The following is a 21,493-nucleotide window of genomic DNA, read 5'->3' as shown; positions in this document are numbered from 1 at the left end:
CACGGTGTCACACAGCTGTAGAGAAAGCTCCAGGGATCGGAGCTGGGAAACGCTCCAAAGCCAGAGACCGGGGTTCAAGTGCCAGCTGAGAGCAATAAACCAAGCGCCGCAGCTGCAGAGAGCTTGATGGTTCTCAAAAGTCCCCCGACTATTCCGGTTTCTGAGAGTAACGGATGAAGGAATCAGAGAACACGGCCCGGGATGCTTAAGCCTTTGTGTCAGAGCTCAAATCATCCTTTTATACCGTATTGTGTTTTACTGTTCTGCAGCACAAGTAGACTAAATTATTCCACGGGTTCTGGGAGTTGTAGTACAGCAAAAGCTTTTAAGCTTGCATTATCTTCATACTGGATTCTCAAGAAGGTATTATATATCGGTATCCTTGTCAAAGAGCAGTAACCTTGTTTTTAGGATGTGGGAGTTGTGGCTCTTCAGTTGCTGTTAACCAACTGCATGGGGCCTGGGATCAAAGCTTAAAGGGGTGGTTCACCTTTAAAGGAGAACTAAAGCCTAACTAAAGAAGTAGCTAGAAATGTTGTACATTATATTCTGGGCTTCTGTACCAGCCCAAGGCAACCACAGCCCTTTAGCATGGAAGATCTGTGCCTCCAAAGATGCCCCAGTAGCTCCCCATCTTCTTTTCTGCTGATTCCCTGCACATGCTCTGCGCTGCTGTCACTTACTGAGCTTAGGGGGCCACTCACAATATACAGTACATAGAATAAAAAATTCACAATATAAGGCTGATTAGTAATTAATACAGATCATTACTACATGGCAGCACAGAAACCAGTGCAATTTGCAACATAATTTAATAATCAGCCCTGTAGCATCACCTTATATTACAGACCAACCTAATTTTCTGCTTGATAATTTACGACGACCCCTAAGCTTAGCTTCTCAACAGCTGCTCAGAGCCCACTGAGCATGTGAGTGTCACAGACACTTTCCAAGATGGTGACCCCCTGTAACAAGTTTGAAGTCCTGGATCATTGCTGCTATTGAGAAGCTGAAATTTTAGATGGTGTAATAAGTTCAGCATATAATATATGACATTTTTAGCTATGTTCGTGTTTAGGGTTTAGCTCTCCTTTAAGTTAACTTTTCGTATGTTATAGAATGGCTAATTCTAAGCAACTTTTCAATTAGCCTTCATTTTTTACTTTGTATAGGTTTTGAGTTATTTGATTTCTTCTTATGACTCTTTCCAGCTTTCAAATGGGGTCACTGACCCCATCTAAAAAACAGATGTTCTGTAGGGCAACAAATGTATTGTTATTGCTACTTTTTATTACTCATCTTTCTATTCAGGCCTCTCCTATTTATATTCCACTCTCTTATTGCAATCAGTGCATGGTTGCAAGGGGAATTTGATTCCAAGCAACCAGACTGCTGAAACTGCAGAGCTGCCGAATAAAAAGCTAAATAACTCAAAAACCACAAATAATAAAAAATGAGAAACAATTGCAAATTCTCTCTCTCTACATCATACTAGCAGTTCATACAAAGGTGAACAACCCCTTTAATCTGGCCCCTGAATATAGGACCCTACTAGGATAGAATGGTTTAAGCTGCAGTGCTGAGTTCTGTTATGCTTCTGCCCAACACTTTGGTCTACAATGATCTGCACAGTAACTGTATTTCTTTTATCTTTCTCCGGTAAGTCACATATTTATAGCAGTATTCTTGCTACTCGGCAAGTCCTTCCCAGCAATACTTTGTCACTTAATGATGGCCATGGGATTGAGAGGCGCACCAGGCTGCTGGCAGGATGCGGGGAAAGATAAAAAGATTTAACTATAAATAACATATAAGAAATAATAGTAAAAAGTACCAAACAGGAATTGTGGCTAATCTTTTAGCCAGCCTCCTAGACCTTATGGCGATTATATTTTTTTAAAACAGGTAAGATATATTAATTAAAACCCTTTCCTGTAGTACCAGTGCTGATACATGCATGTTAGGGGATGTAGGGGGTGACTGATGGGATCTTCACCCTGACGTGTTAAAGGAGAAGGAAAGCTAGCAAAGCAGTTTATTGCCAATAGATTAGCCACAATAGTGCAAGCTATAATACTATTTATTCTGTAGAATTATTTACCATACCTGAGTTAACAGCTCTAGAAGCTCTCTCTGTTTGTTTCAGATAGCAGCTGCCATATTTTCTTGGTGTGACATCACTTCCTACCGGAGTTTCCCTGCTCTGGGCTCAGATTACAGCAGGGACGGAAGGAGGGAGGGGGAGAGTAGCAAACTGAGCATGCTCAAGCCCTGCCCTGGAGGTTTAAGGTGAAAACAGGAAGTCTGATACAGATGTCCATGTATACACAATAGAAGGAAAGAAATGCTGTGTTTCTTTTGACAGAGGACTCAGAGCAGCATTACTTTGAGGGTTTACTGGTGTATTTGTATAGACCTTTCTGATAAAGCTTACTTAGTTTTAGCCATTCCTTCTCCTTTAAAGGGGGTTGCTGAAACCAGTCAAACCATCCTTCAATTAACTACAATTCCCATGAAACAAAAGCCATTATTGCCATTCACACAACCATAAGGCTGGCAAAGCAAGCGACTAAAGTTTTCGGGGTTGTACCTACCAACCAACCTTGTTTTGTTTATCATCCGGATTTTCAGCAAACGAGAAATGCTGGTAATGAATGAGTGGTAACAAACATATGGCTAATCTAAATGTGTCCTTTATACTTAAATTTGGTTGGGCAGTTTAGCTAATTTAGACCATAATGCCAACCCAACTGAGCAATTATTTATCTGGTGGGATTTAAGACACATAATCCGGGTGGATCCTGAACAAATGTAACAATATAAGAGTTGTCACAAAGGTGTATATTTCCATGTGAAAAGGTAGTATCCTTGTCATTTGGATGTGGGAGCGTGTCTGAATGTAGGGGCCCACTAGGCTAAAATGGCCAGGGGCAGCTGGGAAATTGACAAAATGTCTAGCCCCATTTCAAAATTGAATATAAAAAAATCTGTTTGCTCTTTTGAGAAATGGATTTCAGTGCAGAATTCTGCTGGAGTAGCACTATTAACTTATGCATTGTGGAAAAAAAAACAGGTTTTCCGATGACAGGATCCCTTTAAAGGAAAACTGTACCCCCCAAACAATGTAGGTCTCTATAAAAAGATAATGTATAAAACAGCTCTTTTCTAGTATACTTTTCTAGTAGTCTGTGCCATTGGGTAATCATAAATAGAAAATTGCCGTTTTAAAAAATAAGGACCACCCCCTGGGATTGTACGATTCACTGTGCACACAAACATACCAAGCAAACTTAGGTCACATGAGCCAATTAGACAGAGTTCTGTCTTTTGCTTCAACGCTTCTAATTCTGGTCAGGTGATCTCCGAGGCAGCACAGAGACCATCACAAAAAGGTGGTTCAAGGCAAGAGATGTAAAAGGACAATATTTACTTAAGCATACATACTAGTTTATTAAGATTCTTTAATATGCCACTTAATATGATATCAACTGTTGCTTAAGTGTTCATTTTGGAGGTATAGTTTTCCTTTAAGGGTAATGGTTCATCAAGTGTTCTGATTCAGTACCAACACACATCCTAATCATACTACAGGGATGGGCATCAGTTATCCGGAAACCCGTTATCCCGAAAGCTCTGAATTACGGAAAGGCCGTCTACCATAGACTCCATTTTATCCTATTTTTTTTTTTTCTTAAATGATTTTTTCTCTGTAATAATAAAACAGTAGCTTGGACTTGATCCAAACAAAGATAATTCATCTTTATTGGAAGCAAAATTAGGTTTATTTAATGTTTAGTAGACTTAACGAAAGATCAGTTATCCGGAAAACCCCAGGTCTGGAGCATTCTTGATAACAGATCCCATACCTGTACTGAATGGGAAACTTTCTGCCTAGGAGAAAGTCCAGCCAGAATAAAATGAACCCTGAACACAATCAGAAAATTGACTCAATGCATGTGTGCCATATGCATAGGGTTCCTCAATTGAGTGTAAGACATTCTGGTTGCCCCTTTACACCCCGAGACACCAGAGTGATTAAAACATACCATGTGCATTTTGGACTAAGAACAACAGGGTGCAGTTTTCTGCCATATAGATTTAAAGCAATCCATTGGTAACCCTTCTAAACTGGAGCAGTCCCAAAGAACTGAGATAAGAAATACACACACCAAACACATTCTCTGGCTTTGTCCATCACTATGCTTATGAACACAGAGTTGGAATGAGAACTAGAAGAAAAGAAAAAAATTACAAATATATATATATATATTCGCTCTCTGCTTAAATTTCCTTCAATGCTGGTCCCTGGGCACATCATTTTTCTTTAGAGCAATGAACTGTGAGGTCAGTTTAAAAATCTGCAGAGCCAACATTGCTAGTCAGTGCTGTAAAGAAAATGAGATGATCCCTGGAAGGGGGAGTGTGAGCTAAATTAAAGACAAAACTCTGGGACCAAATCGGGGGAAGGAAGAAATTGAGAAAAAGTTGAGGTGAAAGCATCAATTTGTATGGAGAGGCCCCCGGGTAAAGCAGAACTGCACAGTGCAATGTAAATCCAAGCACATGTTTCAGCGATAGGGAAACGGTTATTACTGCAGTTCTACATTTCTTTCCTCAGAGCTTTGGGCCCTTCAGGCAGTGCAGAGGAACAACCTACAATATATTTGAAAGGATCACCAAATCAAGATACAATTAAAGATCAGCAGCACAGGCTACGGAAAAAAGATTGCGGCAAAGGGGTTACTTTTCCTTTAATCTTGCAAATGTTGTTACATTTTGCAATTTTAACTCTGTTATATATTTGAAAGCAAGTTTAGCAGTTTTACTAGTGATATGACTGGACATAGTTGGGATGAGGCAGTGAATAGTGATCTGCCCATGTGACGATCAGCCATTTATTAGTTTAATTAAGCTGAACATTTGAACAGAAATGATCATAAAATTCTGTTGGAAGCTGACCAAAATGTATGAAAACTCGTGAGTGTCGGCAGTTTATTTCATAGCAACCAATTAAACATTTGTTCTCATGATGCCAAATCTGGCTAAACCAGCACAATAGCAGTTTTCTACCCAATTTCAGAACCAAACGCGGAGCTCCCAAGGAAAGCATCACATGAAACGAATCCTAGGGTTCCCCTTTAAGTTAACTTTTAGATTGTTATAGAAAGGCTAATTCTAAGCAACTTTACAATTGGTCTTCATTATTTTTTATAGTTTAATTATTTGCCTTTTACTTCTGAGTCTTTACAACTTCCAAATGGGGGTCACTGACCCCATCTAAAAAAAACAAATGCTCTGTAAGGCTACAAATGTATTGTCATTGCTACTTTTTATTCCTCATCTTTCTATTCAGGCCTATTCTATTCATATTCCAGTCTCTTATTCAAATCAATGTATGGTTGCTAGGGTAATTTGGACCCAAGTACCTAGATTGCTGAAATTGCAAACTGGAGAGGTGCTGAATAAAAAGCTAAATAACTCAAAAACCACACATAATGGAAACCTAATGCAAATAGTCTCAGGATATCACTTTCTACATCATACTAAAAGTTCATTTAAAGGTGAACAATCCCTTTAAGCGAGAGTCTGCTCACTTAAAAGCCTCCCTTTATGGATGTGGGTCAGTATAAGTGTGAGCATCAATACCTTCTCTGTTTTATTATTTCTCAGAATAGTAGAGCACTTTGGTCAAAATAATTATCATTCAATGTCAATCTCATGAATTTGTGTATTTTAAGAACATGCGACTTATACAACACTATTTCCCAGGGATTTATGCAATTTACATCCATCACAGAAGCCATTGTTAGGAGAACTATTGCAGGACATAAAATTATCCCTATTACGGCTTTAGGCTTACATGGTGTATTGCTATGACTCCACTGATTGAAGAATTGTTAGCTTTAGTCAGGTACTGCAGCCTTAAATGCACTGAATCCACCATTTTGGATTCCGGCCGAACCCCTTAACCCTTCACAAAAGATTCGTCCGAATATCGAATTTTTTTTTTACTTCCTTGTTTTGTGACAAGTCACGCAATTTCCCTCCCCACCCCTAATTTGCATATGCAAATTAGTATTTGGTTCAGCCTGGCAGAAGGATTTGGCCGAATCCAAATCCTGCTGAAAAAGTCCAAATCCTGGCAGAATCCCGAACCGAATCCTGGATTCAGTGCATTCCTAATGGAAATATGTGAGAATTAAAGCAAAACTGCAACAAACTCCATAGGATGCACATGTTAAGAAGCACACTTGATGTTGTTTAAAAAACAAAGTATGCAGAATAAACTAAATACAGGTATGGGACCTGTTATCCAGAATGCTCGGAACCTGGGGTCTTCCGGATAACGGATATTTCCGTAATTTTGGATCTCCATACCTTAACTCTACTAGAAACTCCTTTAAACATTAAATAAACCCAATAGGCTGGTTTTGCTTCCAATAAGAATTGATAATATCTTAGTTTGGATCAAGTCCAAGGTACTGTTTTATCATTACAGAGAAAAATAAAATAGTTTTTTAAAATTTGGACTATTTGGATAAAATGGAGTCTATGGGAGAGGGCCATTCCGTAATTCGGAGCATTCTGGATAGCGGGTTTCCAAATAACATATCCCATATCTGTATAATTATTGGTTACAATTTAAAGTGAAAAAAGTAACAGCAGCAGCACAGAGTCAACTAAATCGAATGATTTGTTACAATTTATATTTTACCTCTGCATTGTATTTGCATGCAGAAGTGGAGAGGAGCAAACGAAAGTTCTGGGATTCAAAACTATTGCAGCCCCACTGAGGGGATGCTATTTCACAGCAATAAAGAAGTGTAGCGATGGCATCCCTCCCCAATTGCAGCACTGTGTGTATATGTATGTGTATATATATATATAAAAAAAAATTCTATTTTTGTATAAAGACCTGTTGGTGCAGTTTCTCTTTTGCTTATTACTATTGATACATGTAACCAGCACACAGGCATTGCTTTTTGGATATATGTATATATATATATATATATATATATATATATATATATATATATATATATATATATATATATAAATATATATAAACAAACTACTCACTTATCTGGGTTATTGCCCTGGTGCTAACAGAATATATGTATAAAAATTGAATAAAGGCTGTTGCACAACAGGGTCTTGCAAAAAAAAAAAAAGATTATTATTTAACAAATCGATGTTTCGACCCTCACTCTTGACAAAGGCCCCCAGTGAGGGTCGAAACGCAGATTTGTTAAATAACAAATAATCATTTTTTTTTTTTGCAAGACCCTGTTGTGCAACAGCCTTTATTCAATTCTTATATACCGGTGTGTGTGTGTGTGTGTATATATATATATATATATATATATATATATATATATATATATATATATATATATATATATATATATATATATATATATATATATATATATATATATATATATATATATATATATATATATATATTTATTTTTTATTTTTTTAATGTTTCTACGTGATCTTGAGTTATACCAGATTGCCCCTAATCCTTCGAGGTTCTGCTCTACGGCCAACCTGACTTGGCTGTCAGTAAATGCTGGGGGGCTTTAGAGCAGTAACGTTTCATTTTAAGTTCAAATATGATTTGGGCATTGGTGTATTATAAGCAGAGATATTAGTGAGAGAAAACAATTGTTTTCAAGCCTTTACTTGATAAACAGAGATGATTAATTAATGCTGGACAGGACATGAGGGGAAGAGTTTTTCCTTTTATAATCCAACATTTACCAGCAATTTTAAATAGTCACTTTGAGTAGAGGCTGAATATTGATGTAATACAGAACAAAATGTAAGGCCAAAGGAATGCCTAAATATTACATTAAGCTAATAAATTTGAAAGTATTTTGGGTGATGTTTCCCTGTTAAGGAACTGCCCCATGCAACAGTACAAGACAGCTCTGAGTGAATAACGAGGAAATCCATCTTTTGCTGAACAAGACCTTACTAATAATGGATTCTAGTAATTATACTGCACTAAAACACTGAGCAGAGATGCTAAATGTGAACAAATGTTTTTCTACAGACTTAAACAAAACATCCCACACTGCCAAGTAAGTCAGGCGAGATTGCCGTTCTAATGACTGTGGATGTGATAAAGGGGGTTTAGTTGTGGGGAACCTATGGAACAGCTGCAAGACTTGATCTTATCAAAATGTAAACGGGGATGTATAGCCTGGCTGTCAGAGAATTCATCAGGAAAGGGACTGCGCTGACTGAATGGTTTATTTATGCAGTGAAATAGGGAAACTGCGAATATATTTTAGGGGGTAATATGAAGTCACATAGTAAGAGGAAACATGTGGCAGAAATATATCACCCATAGAATAACGTAACCAATAACAGTTCAGTCACTGACGGTGTATCTGAATGGTGAATTCAAGGTAGGGTTAAGGTAAGGGAAGTCATCTTAAAGGGGTTGTTCACCTTTGGGTTAACTTTTAACATGACGTAGAAAGTGATATTCTGAGACAATTTGCAATTGGTTTTCATTTTTTTCATTATTTGTGGTTTTTGAGTTATTTAGTTTTTTATTCAGCAGCTAGTTGCTAGGGTCCAAATCCCCCTAGCAACCATGCATTGATTTGAATAAGAGACTGAAATATGAATAGGAGAGACCTGAATAGATATACATTTGAACCCTTTGGAAGAAAAAGACAAAACATTAAAAAACTATAAAAAATAAACAATGAAGACCATTCGAAAAGTTGCTTAGAATTGGCCACTCTATAACATACTAAAAGTTAAGCTAAGGGTAAGGACACACGAGGAGATTCAGGGAGATTTTGTCGCCTGGCTACTAATCTCCTTGTCTTTTGAGCAACTATCTCCCTGAACTGCCTCAGCGTTTTTCCCCATAGGCTACAATGAAAAGTTGCCTGCGCTAATGCACACACGGTGATGCGTTTTCAATAGTTGCCCAAAGTTGCCTCAGTGAGGCAATTTCAGGCAACTATTGAAAACGCATCGCCGTGTGTGCATTAACGCAGGCAACTTTTCATTGTAGCCTATGGGGAAAAACGCTGAGGCAGTTCAGGGAGATAGTTGCTCAAAAGACAAGGAGATTAGTAGCCAGGCGACAAAATCTCCCTGAATCTCCTCATGTGTCCTTACCCTAAAGGTGAACCACCGCTTTAAAGGAATTTAGATCTTCATTTTTTATCTTTGTGTTATCTATTGGAAATTAGATAACACAAGGACTTAAGCTGGCCATAGATGTTGAGATTTTTAAAAGATCAGATCCACATCGTGAGACCACGATCTTCTCAGAACGATCGTACGAATTTACCATCAACTAAAAAGACCAATTTGCCAGGAAAACAAAGGGGAGCTGCCTGCTTGGCCCTGCAAACATAGATAGATTGCACTGGGACCGACAAAGATTTTTTGACCTGGCCGATCAATTTCCTGATAGATGTTGGCCGAAAAATCATAAGATGTACGATCGTTCGAATCTCACTAACCGCACGATAATTTCGAAGGATTGGTCGGGCTTCCCTAAAATCGGGCGTTCGGCAAGAAGAATCGTCACGTCTATGGGGAGCTTAAGGGTCTGGCCACACGAGCAGATTCGGGGAGATTAGACGCCCCAGCGACAAATCTCCTCTTCTTTGGGGCGACAATCTCCATGAACTACCTTCCCTCTGCCCTCCGCCGGCTGAAATGAAAATCACCTGGGGGAAGGCACACGTGGTGCTTCATTTTCCAAAGTCACCCGAAGTTTGATGAAGAGGCAGCTTCGGTCGACTTCGGAAAACGAAGTGCCGCGTGTGCCTTCTCCCAGGCGATTTTCATTTTAGCCAGCGGAGGGCAGGCAGTTCGGGGAGATTGTCTCCCCGGAAGAAGAGGAGATTTGTCGCTGGGGCGACTAATCCCCCCGAATCTGCTCGTGTGGTCTGACCCTAAAGGTATATTTACTTGCCCCAGTTGAAGGGACAACTAATGCATCATATGGGTGTATGATGGTTTACAAATTTACCTCTGCAGTTATATCATTAGTGAAATAAAAAAAATGTAAGATTCGACCAGGAGTAGAGGGACTTATCTAAAGAACTATGCAATTGTAACTTCCAATAATACTAGTGAGGATAACCACTAAAAAACCTGAAGCTCATGGTACATCAGATATTTTCTCCACAAAAGTATTGCCTGTCACCACATATGCCGTCCGTCAACTAGTCAAATGCATGTGTTATGTACAGGTATGGGATCAGTTATCTGGAAACCCGTTATCCAGAGAGACTCCATTTTAAGCAAATCATCCACATTTTAAAAAATGATTTTATTTTTCTCTGCAATAATAAAACAGTACCTTGTACTTGATCCCAACTAAGATATAATTAATCCTTATTGGAAGGAAAATCAGCCTATTGGGTTTATTGTATATTTACATGATTTTGTAGTATGAAGATCTCATTTACGGAAATAGCAGTTATCCAGAAAGCGTCAGGTCCCAAACATTCTGGTTAAAAGGTCCCATACCTCTACTAAATTTGCAAAAAGCTGATGGAGAAAATACTTTGTGTTCCATTAGGTTATGGTCAGGGAACTGTAAAAAGAACAGATCAGTGACTGCATATATGTTGTTTCATACCAGTAAGCACAAGAATACAGCTCTGCATCCATTTGACAGACTAGTACAGGTATGTCAATGAAAATAGATAATTTTTGCTTTTTGGTTTTAATGATGGTGTAACATTCACTGTGCATGAAAGCAATAGGATAGAAAGTAAAGACACCTACTCTTTGAGGTCAGGGAGTGAGTTGGGTGGAGGGTTCCATGTCTCAGGATGGCCCAGCATCCAGTCTGACCATACTTTTACACTGGGAAGTAGCTCCTTTAAATCAGGCAAGAATGAGGAAACTTTAATATCATCTTCTTCCTCCTCCATAGTTTGCCCTGAAGGATAATACATAAAAAGAGTAATTAAAAGAGGTGTAGCATAAGCAGCCCAGGAACCCTGCAAAAGAATATTCCTGGAAAGTGGAGGAGCCCTCAGACAGTTAAGTCTACAATAACACCACCCACCCATGCCCCATCACTTTTTGCAGTGGGCAGAGAAGTTTCAGAAGGAGCTGTGTCTAAAAACTTTCAACAGTATTATGTTCCATGCTTCCCATCTCCCAGAACTCCTGAATGGTAGTTACGTCACTGGTTAAAAAAACAAAACGTTTCATAGCAAAGTCCACCTTAGTGCATATCTTGATTCCCAGATACAGGTATGAAACCCATTATTACGGGTCTTTCTGTGATTTATATTAACTTAACTTAGTTCCACATATAAACATTTAATCTTCCTGCATTTTGTCCTGTATTCTCTCTATATAGGTATGGGATCCGCTATCCGGAAACCCATTATCCAGAAATCTCAGTATAATGGAATGGCCATCTTTCATAGACTCCATTTTATCAAAATAATCCAAATTTTTAAAAATGGTTTCCTTTTTCTCTGTAATAATAAAACAGCACCTTGTACTTGATCCAAACTAAGACATAATTAATTATTATTAATTATAACAAGCAAAACCAGGCTAACGTAAGGTATGAAGATCCAAATTACAGAAATATCCATTATCCAGAAAACCCCAGGCCCCAAGCACTCTGGAGAACAGGTCAACAAAGTTCTGTTAAGTGTCCGCACTCTGTGGTAATCTTCGGGGTGCCCGGTCAATGCTTAGACTCCCTTAGCAGCACTCCCTTTGTGAAATTGTTGATTTTTATCTAAATACACATCAGTTTTCCAACGTTTCGGTCATCCTTTAAAAAGGTATAATATAAATAATACCCAACGGGATGGTTTTGATACCAGGCAATGTCTTAGAATTACTGGGGAACAGTACATCCTTAAAAAAAATACAGGCATGGGATCTGTTATGCAGAAACCCATTATCCAGAAAGCTCAGAATTACAGGAAGTCCATTTTAAACAAATAATTACATTTTTTAAAAATATATTTCCCTTTTCTCTGTAATAATAAAACAGTATCTTGTTCTTAACCTCAACTAAGAAATAATGAATCCTTATTGAAGGTAAAACAATCCTATTGTGTTTATGTTTAAATTATTTTGTATTAGACAAAGTAAGGGGATCCAAATTACAGAAAGATTCCTTATCTGGAAAACCCCAAGTTCTGTGCATTCTGGATAACCGGTCCCATGCCTGCGACTGTTTGCTTAAAATTGAAGAGTGTTTTAGAGCTTTCAGCATATTGGGTTTCTGCGTAACAGATGCCATATCTTTTCCCAATGTATCACTTATGTACGAGCAGTGAAAGAAAAGCAAAAATTCCTGTAAATATGTCTATGTTATTACCATGCCATGCATTAAACACAACAATATGGAAAAATATGATTTACTTAAATTCTGAAAAGTCTCTCGTGTGCGCTTGTGTAGGTAAGTGCAAATTAAAGGTTAGGCCTTCTATCTATCTCTAAAACAGTGTTTTCATGCTTTAAGGTTACAATTCTAGCAATAATATAGGGCTTTCAGACTACAGTAATCTGAGATGCTATTTTAAACCAATTATTTTTATTACTACTGCATTTTCAGTCTGGAACCCTGTGACACAGGTATAGTTTCTGTGCTGGCATATTTATAGCTGAGAAACACCCAATACCATTCTGTGATGCCTGTCATTCACCTAAAAGGAAATCATCTGTTATCCAACAGTTTTTTGGAGAGTAAACCAATATTTCTGCAGGCAGCATTACCCCAGTTATATGCAGTTGTTGCTGAAGAAATGCTGAGCTGCATATGCCCATTACTGTAAGCTATGGCTGCTGCACACAGAGATAAATGAAAGATAGAAGCACCATGATAATTTACTGGGCAGCCACTACTTTTGATGCATGGGATGTCAGCAGTGTAACCCTTACCTTTTCCTTTTGCACTATGCTGGGCCTTTTTTAGCACTTTTAGCAGCTGAATGCATCTGGACACCAGCAGGGAAAACATAGAAAGACCCAGAGAGGTGGCTTGCTCTTGCATTACAGAACGATAGTCCTCTGCTTGGCAATCTGTAGGGAAACAAGGCAACTAAATTAGTATACAATATAAATAGGCTATGTCAGTATCGTATGTAGTCACATAGGACATGGCGCATATTGGGATATACAGTAGATATTGTACAACTGTGAAAAACCACTGTCTTCACATTTACATACTGTATACAATCAACAACAGTTGATTGTATACAGTATAAAGGGCCATACTATTTCTTTGCATAATGAAAGAAAATAGCATTCTAAGCAACTTTCCAATATACATGAAATATTTCCAATGGTTTTAAAGTTATTTGTGAAAGCAATTGTAGTTAAATGCAGTTTCATCATCAGGCAGTATTTTTTCTTTTTTTACTGCTAGTTCTGACTCCTGAAAAAAAATGTAGTAGCTGATTAACAGGACAAGAAAAAATGGACTTCTGCGTGCTTGTTTCAAGAGACAGAATAAGACAACAGATTTGGTTAAGGATTCAATGGATTCCTAGCCTCTTATAAGAACTGACCGAATACGGAGTGACTGGCCGGACTGAATCTGAACATTAAATATAATGTGACCAAATGTAGTCGGCTTTCATTTACGGCAATTATCTTGCAAAACTGTGCTCATTTGCATATGCAAATTAAGATTAGGCTCTCTTTTGGTGGATTCTGTATACGCCCATATGTATCTTTCTCAATTTTACCATTTCTTTCAATGGGAGAAAAAAATAATAACATTTACTGGTCAGCTGTTTGAAAAGACACACCTTATTGGTTGCACTTTTCTACTAGACGTGGGTAAAGTTTTTGCTACATTACCCCAAAAACATCTGCCTTTCTCTACCCACAAATAGTCCTGGGCACTCAGGGGCCCTGCAGATGCTGCTGAACTACTCAGTGCTTGGAGTTGTATTTCAGCAGCCTCTGCCAATCAGAGGTTTGAAATCTTGTGTTCTCCAACAGTACAGAGGTTCTTGAGGGTAGGGTTGTTTATAAATATAATAAAACCACAAATGTTCTTTATGCGGCATATTTTACCCTACTACTTTGCTCTGTTATCCAATCAGATTCAGATAGCTGCTTCTGGCTTCACAATGTATGGCTAACTGTAACCCACAGTTGTACAGTGCACTGAGCAAATAATATGCTAACGGAAATGGATTATTGTAAGCCAGATACTGAAATTAGACATTTTCCTGTTTACAGGCAATAGACAGAAGATGAAGTCAGTCCTTTTGTACATATTATCCATGTTATTTAAGGAAACCCATAGGAAATGTGTGTGTATACATTGTGCAATGAAAGGAATGAAGAATGCAGCTATTGATACTTTAATACATGTTTGCCCTGGGATGCAGGCAGTTCACATCACTGTTACGTTATATTTTTACTTGCTGTAAATCTACCTGGACCTGGGAAGGTCATAAATTATCAACTCTTCTCACTGATCTACGGCACATTCTCTTGTTTCTCAGCGAACATTATATTCATGGAAAACATAAACCAACTGTCGTCAAAGTTGTCTAAAAGCAGGAAGCGGGCGGTGAGGAGAAAGCTGCCATGTGGCCGGATGCTATGTATTTCTAATTAGTGCTATAGATCTTTCAGCAGAGAGGGCCCTTTCTCTGGGAAACAGAACACACGGCCCTTGTTATTGTAACTGTCAAAGAGCGCTTGCACAGATAATCTCCAGGAAAAGGGATAAACACGTCCCCTTGCCAGTGAGTCTGCAAAAGGTACAGGCAGAACAGCTCTCAGAAATAATACAGCAAGCGGAAATGGCAAATCAGACAATGGAAGGAAAAGGGAGAGAGGCACCGACTGGTTCACAGCTCCAGCAAGTCAGTAGACTTGGGAATTATAAACCAGTGTATGGGTGGTTAGCTAGAAGGCTAAAGTCACCTGCAGCGTATCTGGTGGGATGAAGCACTAGGTGCACTATGGGAACAGCACAAGAATATCAAAGGAAAGGCAAGAGTACAGCATGCTAAAAAGTGGAGGAGAGTCAGGCACTGAGAAAAGGAACTTATAGACAACATTTTTCTGGCTTTCATTTTTCTACCTGGCTGAAAAAAAAAAAAAAGCTAAACTCTGGTTGGTTGCTAAGGGTGACTGCCCAGGTCAAATCTGTCCAGTTGAGTCTAAGGGCAGAGACACACGCTCAGATTCGGGGAGATTTAGTCGCTCGGCGATAAATCACCTCTTCTTCGGGGAGACTAAACTCCTGCCAGCTAGAATATAAATTGCCGGCAAGACTCGGAGCGCTTCGTTTTCCAAAATCGCTCCCGAAGTTTCCTATCGAGGCAACCTCGCAAAAAGAAGCGCATGGATTGCGAATTAGTCGCCCCGAAGGATGAGATTTGTAGCTGGGCGACTAATCTCCCCGAATCTGATCGTGTGTCTCTGCCCTTATGGTGCACACCCAAGCACTCTCCCCCCAATAAGTCTGATCTCCTGCAGAAGACAAATTCTTAGACTAATTAAGCTAATGACTGATTATGTGATAATAACAACCAGAAAACATGCTAGTTTACATTTACACTGGAGCTATAGAATCAATATAGCACCCCCTGCCTTAACACCATTTTTGTTTGATAGCGAGTGCTATAAAGAAGGAAATGCTGTTGATAGAATTCAAAGTTAAATTTTTCCTAAAAAATTACAGTATTTTTATTTATAAGGTTATCTGCCCTTTAAAGGGGTTGTTCGCTTCCAAACACTTTTATTCAGTTCAGTTTTCAGATTGTTCACCAGAAATACAGACTTTTTTCAATTGCTTTTATTATTTTTTTTACAATTTTTCCAAAATTGAAGTCTAAAGTTAAATGTTCCTGTCTCTGGTGTTTCAGTCTGGCAGCTCAGTAATTCAGGTGCAATTTCTGAACTGTAACAATTTGCTACATTAGTTGATACATTTCTCAGCAGTATCTCTGGAGTATTAGCAACTATTGTATTAATTCTAACAGCTACCTTTAATGAAACTCCGTAATAATGAGTGGGCCGCCCAGAAACCAGTCGGATGGAGCGGGTTCGGGTCGACTTCAGCTCAAAGTTTGCAGACCTCAGTGTCCCACTTCTACTGGATGTGCTCCATTTTATATACCCGTGAGGTCCGCAAAACTTTGGGCTGAAGTCGACCCGAACCCGCTCCATCCGACTGGTTTCTTGTCGGCCCACTCATTATTACGGAGTTTCATTAAAGGTAGCTGTTAGAATTAATACAATAGTTGCTAATACTCCAGAGATACTGCTGAGAAATGTATCAACATTTTGCTGAGTTGGTGACTAGTGATTGGAGAAAAATTTGTGAATTTCCTGAAAAATTGGTGAAACGGAGCAAAATTTGCGAAAAATTTACGCCGTCGTTAAAGTCAATGGGCGTCCGAATAATGTTGACGCGTGACGGTTTTGTTGCAAGCTACTTTACTGATGAGTGTCCAGAAATTTACGAAGAATTTATTTGCCGGCGGCCAAACGCAGAAATACGCTGCCAATTCGCGTCTGCCGAATTTATTTGCCCATCACTATTGGTGATCACCCTTTAGAAAGTCACAAGACGGTGAAAAATTAAACTTTAGACTTCAGAAATAGAAAATAAAAAGTCATTTTTATTTCTGGTGAACTATCTGAAAACAACTGAACTGAAGTCTTTGAAGGTGAACAAATTAACGTATTATAGTTAATTTGTAGTATTATGCAGACTGATATTTTGTCCATTTTGTGGGGTTTTTGAAATATTTAGTAGCTCTCCAATTTGGAGCAGCTGACCAGTTGTTAGGGTCCAATTAAGCTTAGCAACCAAGTGGCAGTTTAAATGAGAGACTAGAATAGCAGAGGGTTTGAATAGAAAGGATTAAAGAGTAATAATAATACACTTTTAGGCTCACAAAACTATAATTTCATGGTTCAATGCTCCTATTTTAAAGCTAGAATGAGACAGAAGAGTTTCATCATAAAAAAACTATTGTAAAAAAAAAAAAAAAAAAAAAAAAAAAGCTGATAATTAGTTATTCTATAACATACGTACAGTGAAGTTCTTTAACTAACTTGAACCCAGGGCCATAATCAGAAGGATAGAGGGGAGATTTAAAACACTATTTTGGATTTGGCCGAACGCTGAATCCTTCGCAAAAGATTCGGCCAAATACCGAACCGAATCATAATTTGTATATGAAAATTAGGGATGGGAAGGGGAAAACATTTTTTACTTTCTTGTTTTGTGACAAAAAGTCACGCGATTTCCTTCCCCGCCCCTAATTTGCATTAGCAAATTAGGATTCGGTTTGGTCGGGCAGAAGGATTCGGCCGAATCCCGAACAGAATCCTGGATTCGGTGCATCCCTAATTTAAAGTCAGGGGGCACCATGGCTGAGAAGGCTCCATGGAATTCAATTCTTGAATGTGTGGATTATGGGCAAAGTTTTTCATGAATAGGATTGTCTGGGGTATATCAGGGAGTGACCTTGCTTGCATGTTTTTTCTATTTTTTTCATTGGGGTGCCACTTTACTTGTTGCCAGGGCCATCACCCAGCTGACCAACTGTCTAATAATTGGGGACCCCTAGAGGGATTAATAATGGTGTCCTGTGCAAACCCCAGGTATACAAAAGAAATATGGAGAAGCAAGGTACAAAAGAAAATTTAAATTAGAAAGCACTTCCTAAAAGTTCTCAAAATAGAACTATACTGCTACAAAATCCAGTGCCAACCATTCATATCACAATTTTTGTCCTGTTAAGTTTTATTTTTCCCTAAAAAATGCAGCTAGTCGACTAAAACAAAGAGGAAATGTAATAAACCTAAGAAACTGGATCCAACTGGAGAAATAGAGTAAAATTGCTAAATGGCTGCCTTTCAAATGCAGGGAAGTAGAGGAATTGGCCTACTATGCCGATGTCCATGAATATGAAAGAAAAAAAGATGTAAAGTAGGAGTGCCCAGTAGTCCGTATTCCATCTGCTGCTAAAGCAGAATATACAGACTGTCAGGGGATGCTGTAGTGCAAACTAACTAGGTTGGCAGCGGGTTGGTCATCACAAATAAAGGAAACTGTGGGTATTACTAGGGATAGTGGAAGTGCAGAACACTCTTTCCCTTTCTGTATAGTGCAGCTAAATATTAACTGCAATTTGACAAAGACAAATGTGGAAAATTAAGTGTAGAGCCACAGGATAGAGATAGAAAAAAAACAGCAGTTCTGGAAAAATAAAGTGATAAGACAAAGGTTATGAAGAGGACAGGCATGTGAGATCCTTAGGGATCAGTATACGAAGTGCGGAAGGAAGTCAATAGAAGCCTAGCGCTGTACACAAGATATCTAGCAATATATGCAAAGATTAACAAGCCTGCAAGCATTCACATACTGTACATGTCTGGGACACTAAGAATGAGCTTTGCTTCTGAGAATCCATTGGCACCGATGCTGGACAGCACCCAGTGTGGGAAAGGGCAGACGTTGCTCACCTAACGGCACCTGAAACCTATTAGCTGTTCTTTATCTCTCAGACACACTCATGTATGAATCAGTTCATATCCAGACACAGCCCTGGCAGCAAATCCCACCAGAATCCAAAGGAAGTGGGCAGCCCGGGACCCGTCTGTCTGACACACACACAAAAGCAGACAGTTGGTTTATACCGACAGCTGCATGATAAAGGTGGAGCCGGCAAACAACCCGTGTACCAAAAACCACAGCATGCACATGTAGGACAGCGGGAGGGAGATATAACGCAGCCTTCACATCCTCCGGGCACAGCGCAGGAATAGACTAACCACCAAATAATGCCAGTCTCATAGTGACCGGCTAAAAGAGACACCCCTGTAGAATCATTCTATTATGGCTCCTTGAGATGTGCTCTATTCTCTCTTACATTGGCTCACTCCTCTGGGCTCTGAGCAGTTAAAGGGACACCGTCATGTGAAAACGTTTTTTTTTTCAAAACACATCAGTTAATAGCGCTGCTCCAGCAGAATTCTGCACTGAAATCAGTTTCTCAAAAAAGCTGATTTTTTACACTAAAGTTTGAAATCTGACATTGTCAGTTTCCCAGCTGCCCCAGTCATGTGACTTGTGCTCTGATAAACTTCAGTCACTCTTTAATGCTGTACTGAAAGTTGGAGTGATATCTCACCCCTCCCTTCCCCCCAGCAGCCTAACAAAAACAATGGGAAGATAACCAGATAGCAGCTCCCTAATACAAGATAACAGCTCCCTGGTAGATCTAAGAACAATAATAAAATCCAGGTACCTATGCGACACATTCAGTTACATTAAGAAGGAGAAACAACAGCCTGCCAGAAAGCTGTTCCATCCAAAAGTGCAGGCTCTTTCTGAAAGCACATGACCAGGCAAAATTACCTGAAATGGCTGCTTAAAGGGCATGTAAAGTCTAAAATAGAATACGGCTAGAAATGCTGTATTTTGTATACTAAATATAATCATGAACTTACTGCACCATAAGCCTAATCAAACAAATAATTTATGCTTTCAAAGTTGGCTACAAGGGGTCACCATCTTATAACTTTGTTAAACATCTTTGCAAGACTAAGACTGTGCACATGCTCAGTGTGGTCTGGGCTGCTTAGGGATCATCATAAACAAAGCTGCTTGAGTTCTGCATGGCTGGGAAGTAAGGCGGGGGCTCCCCCTGCCGTTCATAAGTATGATTGTTTCCCTGCTCAGCAGTTGGGGACCATCTGACAATTCCTATCCACAGCAGTAAATGAAGGGAGAATTTCACTGCACACAGTCAGGTTTCTTATAAAAACGTTACACATTTTTTTAATTAAAAGTATATTGAAGATAGGTTTCTTTTTCATTAAAATGGGAAATTTTTTTGTCTTTGCATGCCCTTTAAAAGGAGAAGGAAAGTCTTCTTGCACTTGGGGGTGACAAATGTTAGACACAATCCCAATTGATTGTATTTACTTACATGAAACCCCAGTCTGGTGCTTTTACCCAGGGTTATACTATACCAGTGAGCACCACTGAGCGATCCTCTTTTGTGGACTTCTTTCTTCGCGCGGCTGCGCAGTAAAACGAAAAGCCAAACTTTACCTAAAAAGTCTTCTTTTTCGTTTTACTGTGCATGCAACTGTCCTGGGAAATTTCTAGAAAGAAGAAGCCGGATGAGGATCGCTCCGTGGTGCTCACTGGAAGAACTTTTGGCCGTTGCCGTTTTTTGCGGATAGGAGCACCGGCCCAGGGTTTCAGGTAAGTAAATACAATCACTTGGGGGTGCCTAACATTTGGCAACCCCAAGTGCAAGACGACTTTCCTACTCCTTTAAACACCAATATTACAGCTAAAAAAATACACTTGCTGGTTCAGGAATTAAATTTTATATTGTCGAGTGAATTATTTGCAGTGTAAACAGTGTAATTTAGAAATAAAAACAACATTAAAATTATGAAAGAATCCCTTTACATGGCAAATTTGTTAGAGGCATATAGCAGGGGTACAGAGAATTCAAATGAAGCCTATTCTTGGCGACCCCCCTGCCTGATTGCCGGCTCTTGCTCACTCCCTGTGGAAGTCATTATAAGTTCAGCACTTCATTTGTTTGCTGGGAACGTAGAAGCAGCTCGATTGCTACCCTGACGTCAGCAGGAAGCAGCTGCAGTTCTAAGGAATCCCTCATGACATCATAAAGCGGCAACATGTCTAGAGCGCATGAGAAGAATAAAAGTTAATGACCTGGTCCTGCAGCCAGCACCAAACCTGCCCCAGAGGAACCAAGTGCAATTGCAGATGGTGCTGTAGGCACTGGGTCATTCACAGCCGACCACCTAATACTAGTGACTGTGGCCAGAAACACACAGCCTCTTAGTGACTGCAGGCAATCACAGCAATGTGTCACAGGAGTGTCTGGCATGATCTGGAAAGAGGGATATGCTGGAATGGCACAGAGAAAAGAGTTTTTAAACAAAGGGTACAGAAACCAGACATGCACGTGGCAAATATGCGCTAATAAAACAAGGGGGAAAGTCTAGAATATGAGAAACAGCCACAATGAGACTAATTAAGAAGAGGATGAATGAAGTGTACTTATCGAGTTACATGTCCAAAAGCATTGGTGCTCGTCTGTAAGGACTTAAACGGCACATACATGTAGAACATGAAGTTCCAAGTCCAACTTGATAGAAAGAGGGATAGTGTGTCAGAGGCACATTTATAAAAAAAAATCATGTTGTGCGAATTAGCGGCGCTGATCTTGATTAGTCTCTCTTTTACCTGTACAGGTATGGGATCAGTTATCCAGAAAGCTCTGAATTACGGAATGCCGGCCTTCCTTTGACTCCATTTTATGCAAATAAGACAATTTTTTAAAAAAATGTTTCCTTTTTCTCTGTAATAATAAAACAGTACCTTGTACTTGATTAAAACAGATATGATCAATCCTTATTGGAAGCAAAAGCAGCCCATTGGGTTTATTAAAGGGGACCCATCACCCAAAAAAAAATATTCCAAATCCTA

The 21,493-nt window shown here is 39.1% G+C and overlaps 1 protein-coding gene across 1 annotated transcript in view; it reads right to left on the bottom strand.

The window, feature by feature from the left end:
• smg6.L (SMG6 nonsense mediated mRNA decay factor L homeolog) overlaps positions 1 to 21,493 on the bottom strand; it is a 191,930-nt gene that overhangs the window by 118,104 nt on the left and 52,333 nt on the right. Inside the window, exons 11-12 of the mRNA XM_018246139.2 lie at positions 12,913 to 13,053; positions 10,780 to 10,936 (exon numbers count right to left, since the gene is read on the bottom strand). Coding sequence (XP_018101628.1) covers positions 10,780 to 10,936; positions 12,913 to 13,053 — 298 coding nt within the window. The remainder of the gene's footprint in view (positions 1 to 10,779; positions 10,937 to 12,912; positions 13,054 to 21,493) is intronic.

The sequence above is a fragment of the Xenopus laevis genome, chromosome 2L (assembly GCF_017654675.1).
Source record: "Xenopus laevis strain J_2021 chromosome 2L, Xenopus_laevis_v10.1, whole genome shotgun sequence".
In the NCBI taxonomy this organism is placed as follows: Eukaryota; Metazoa; Chordata; class Amphibia; order Anura; family Pipidae; genus Xenopus; species Xenopus laevis.
This window is presented reverse-complemented; position numbering and strand designations above follow the sequence as displayed.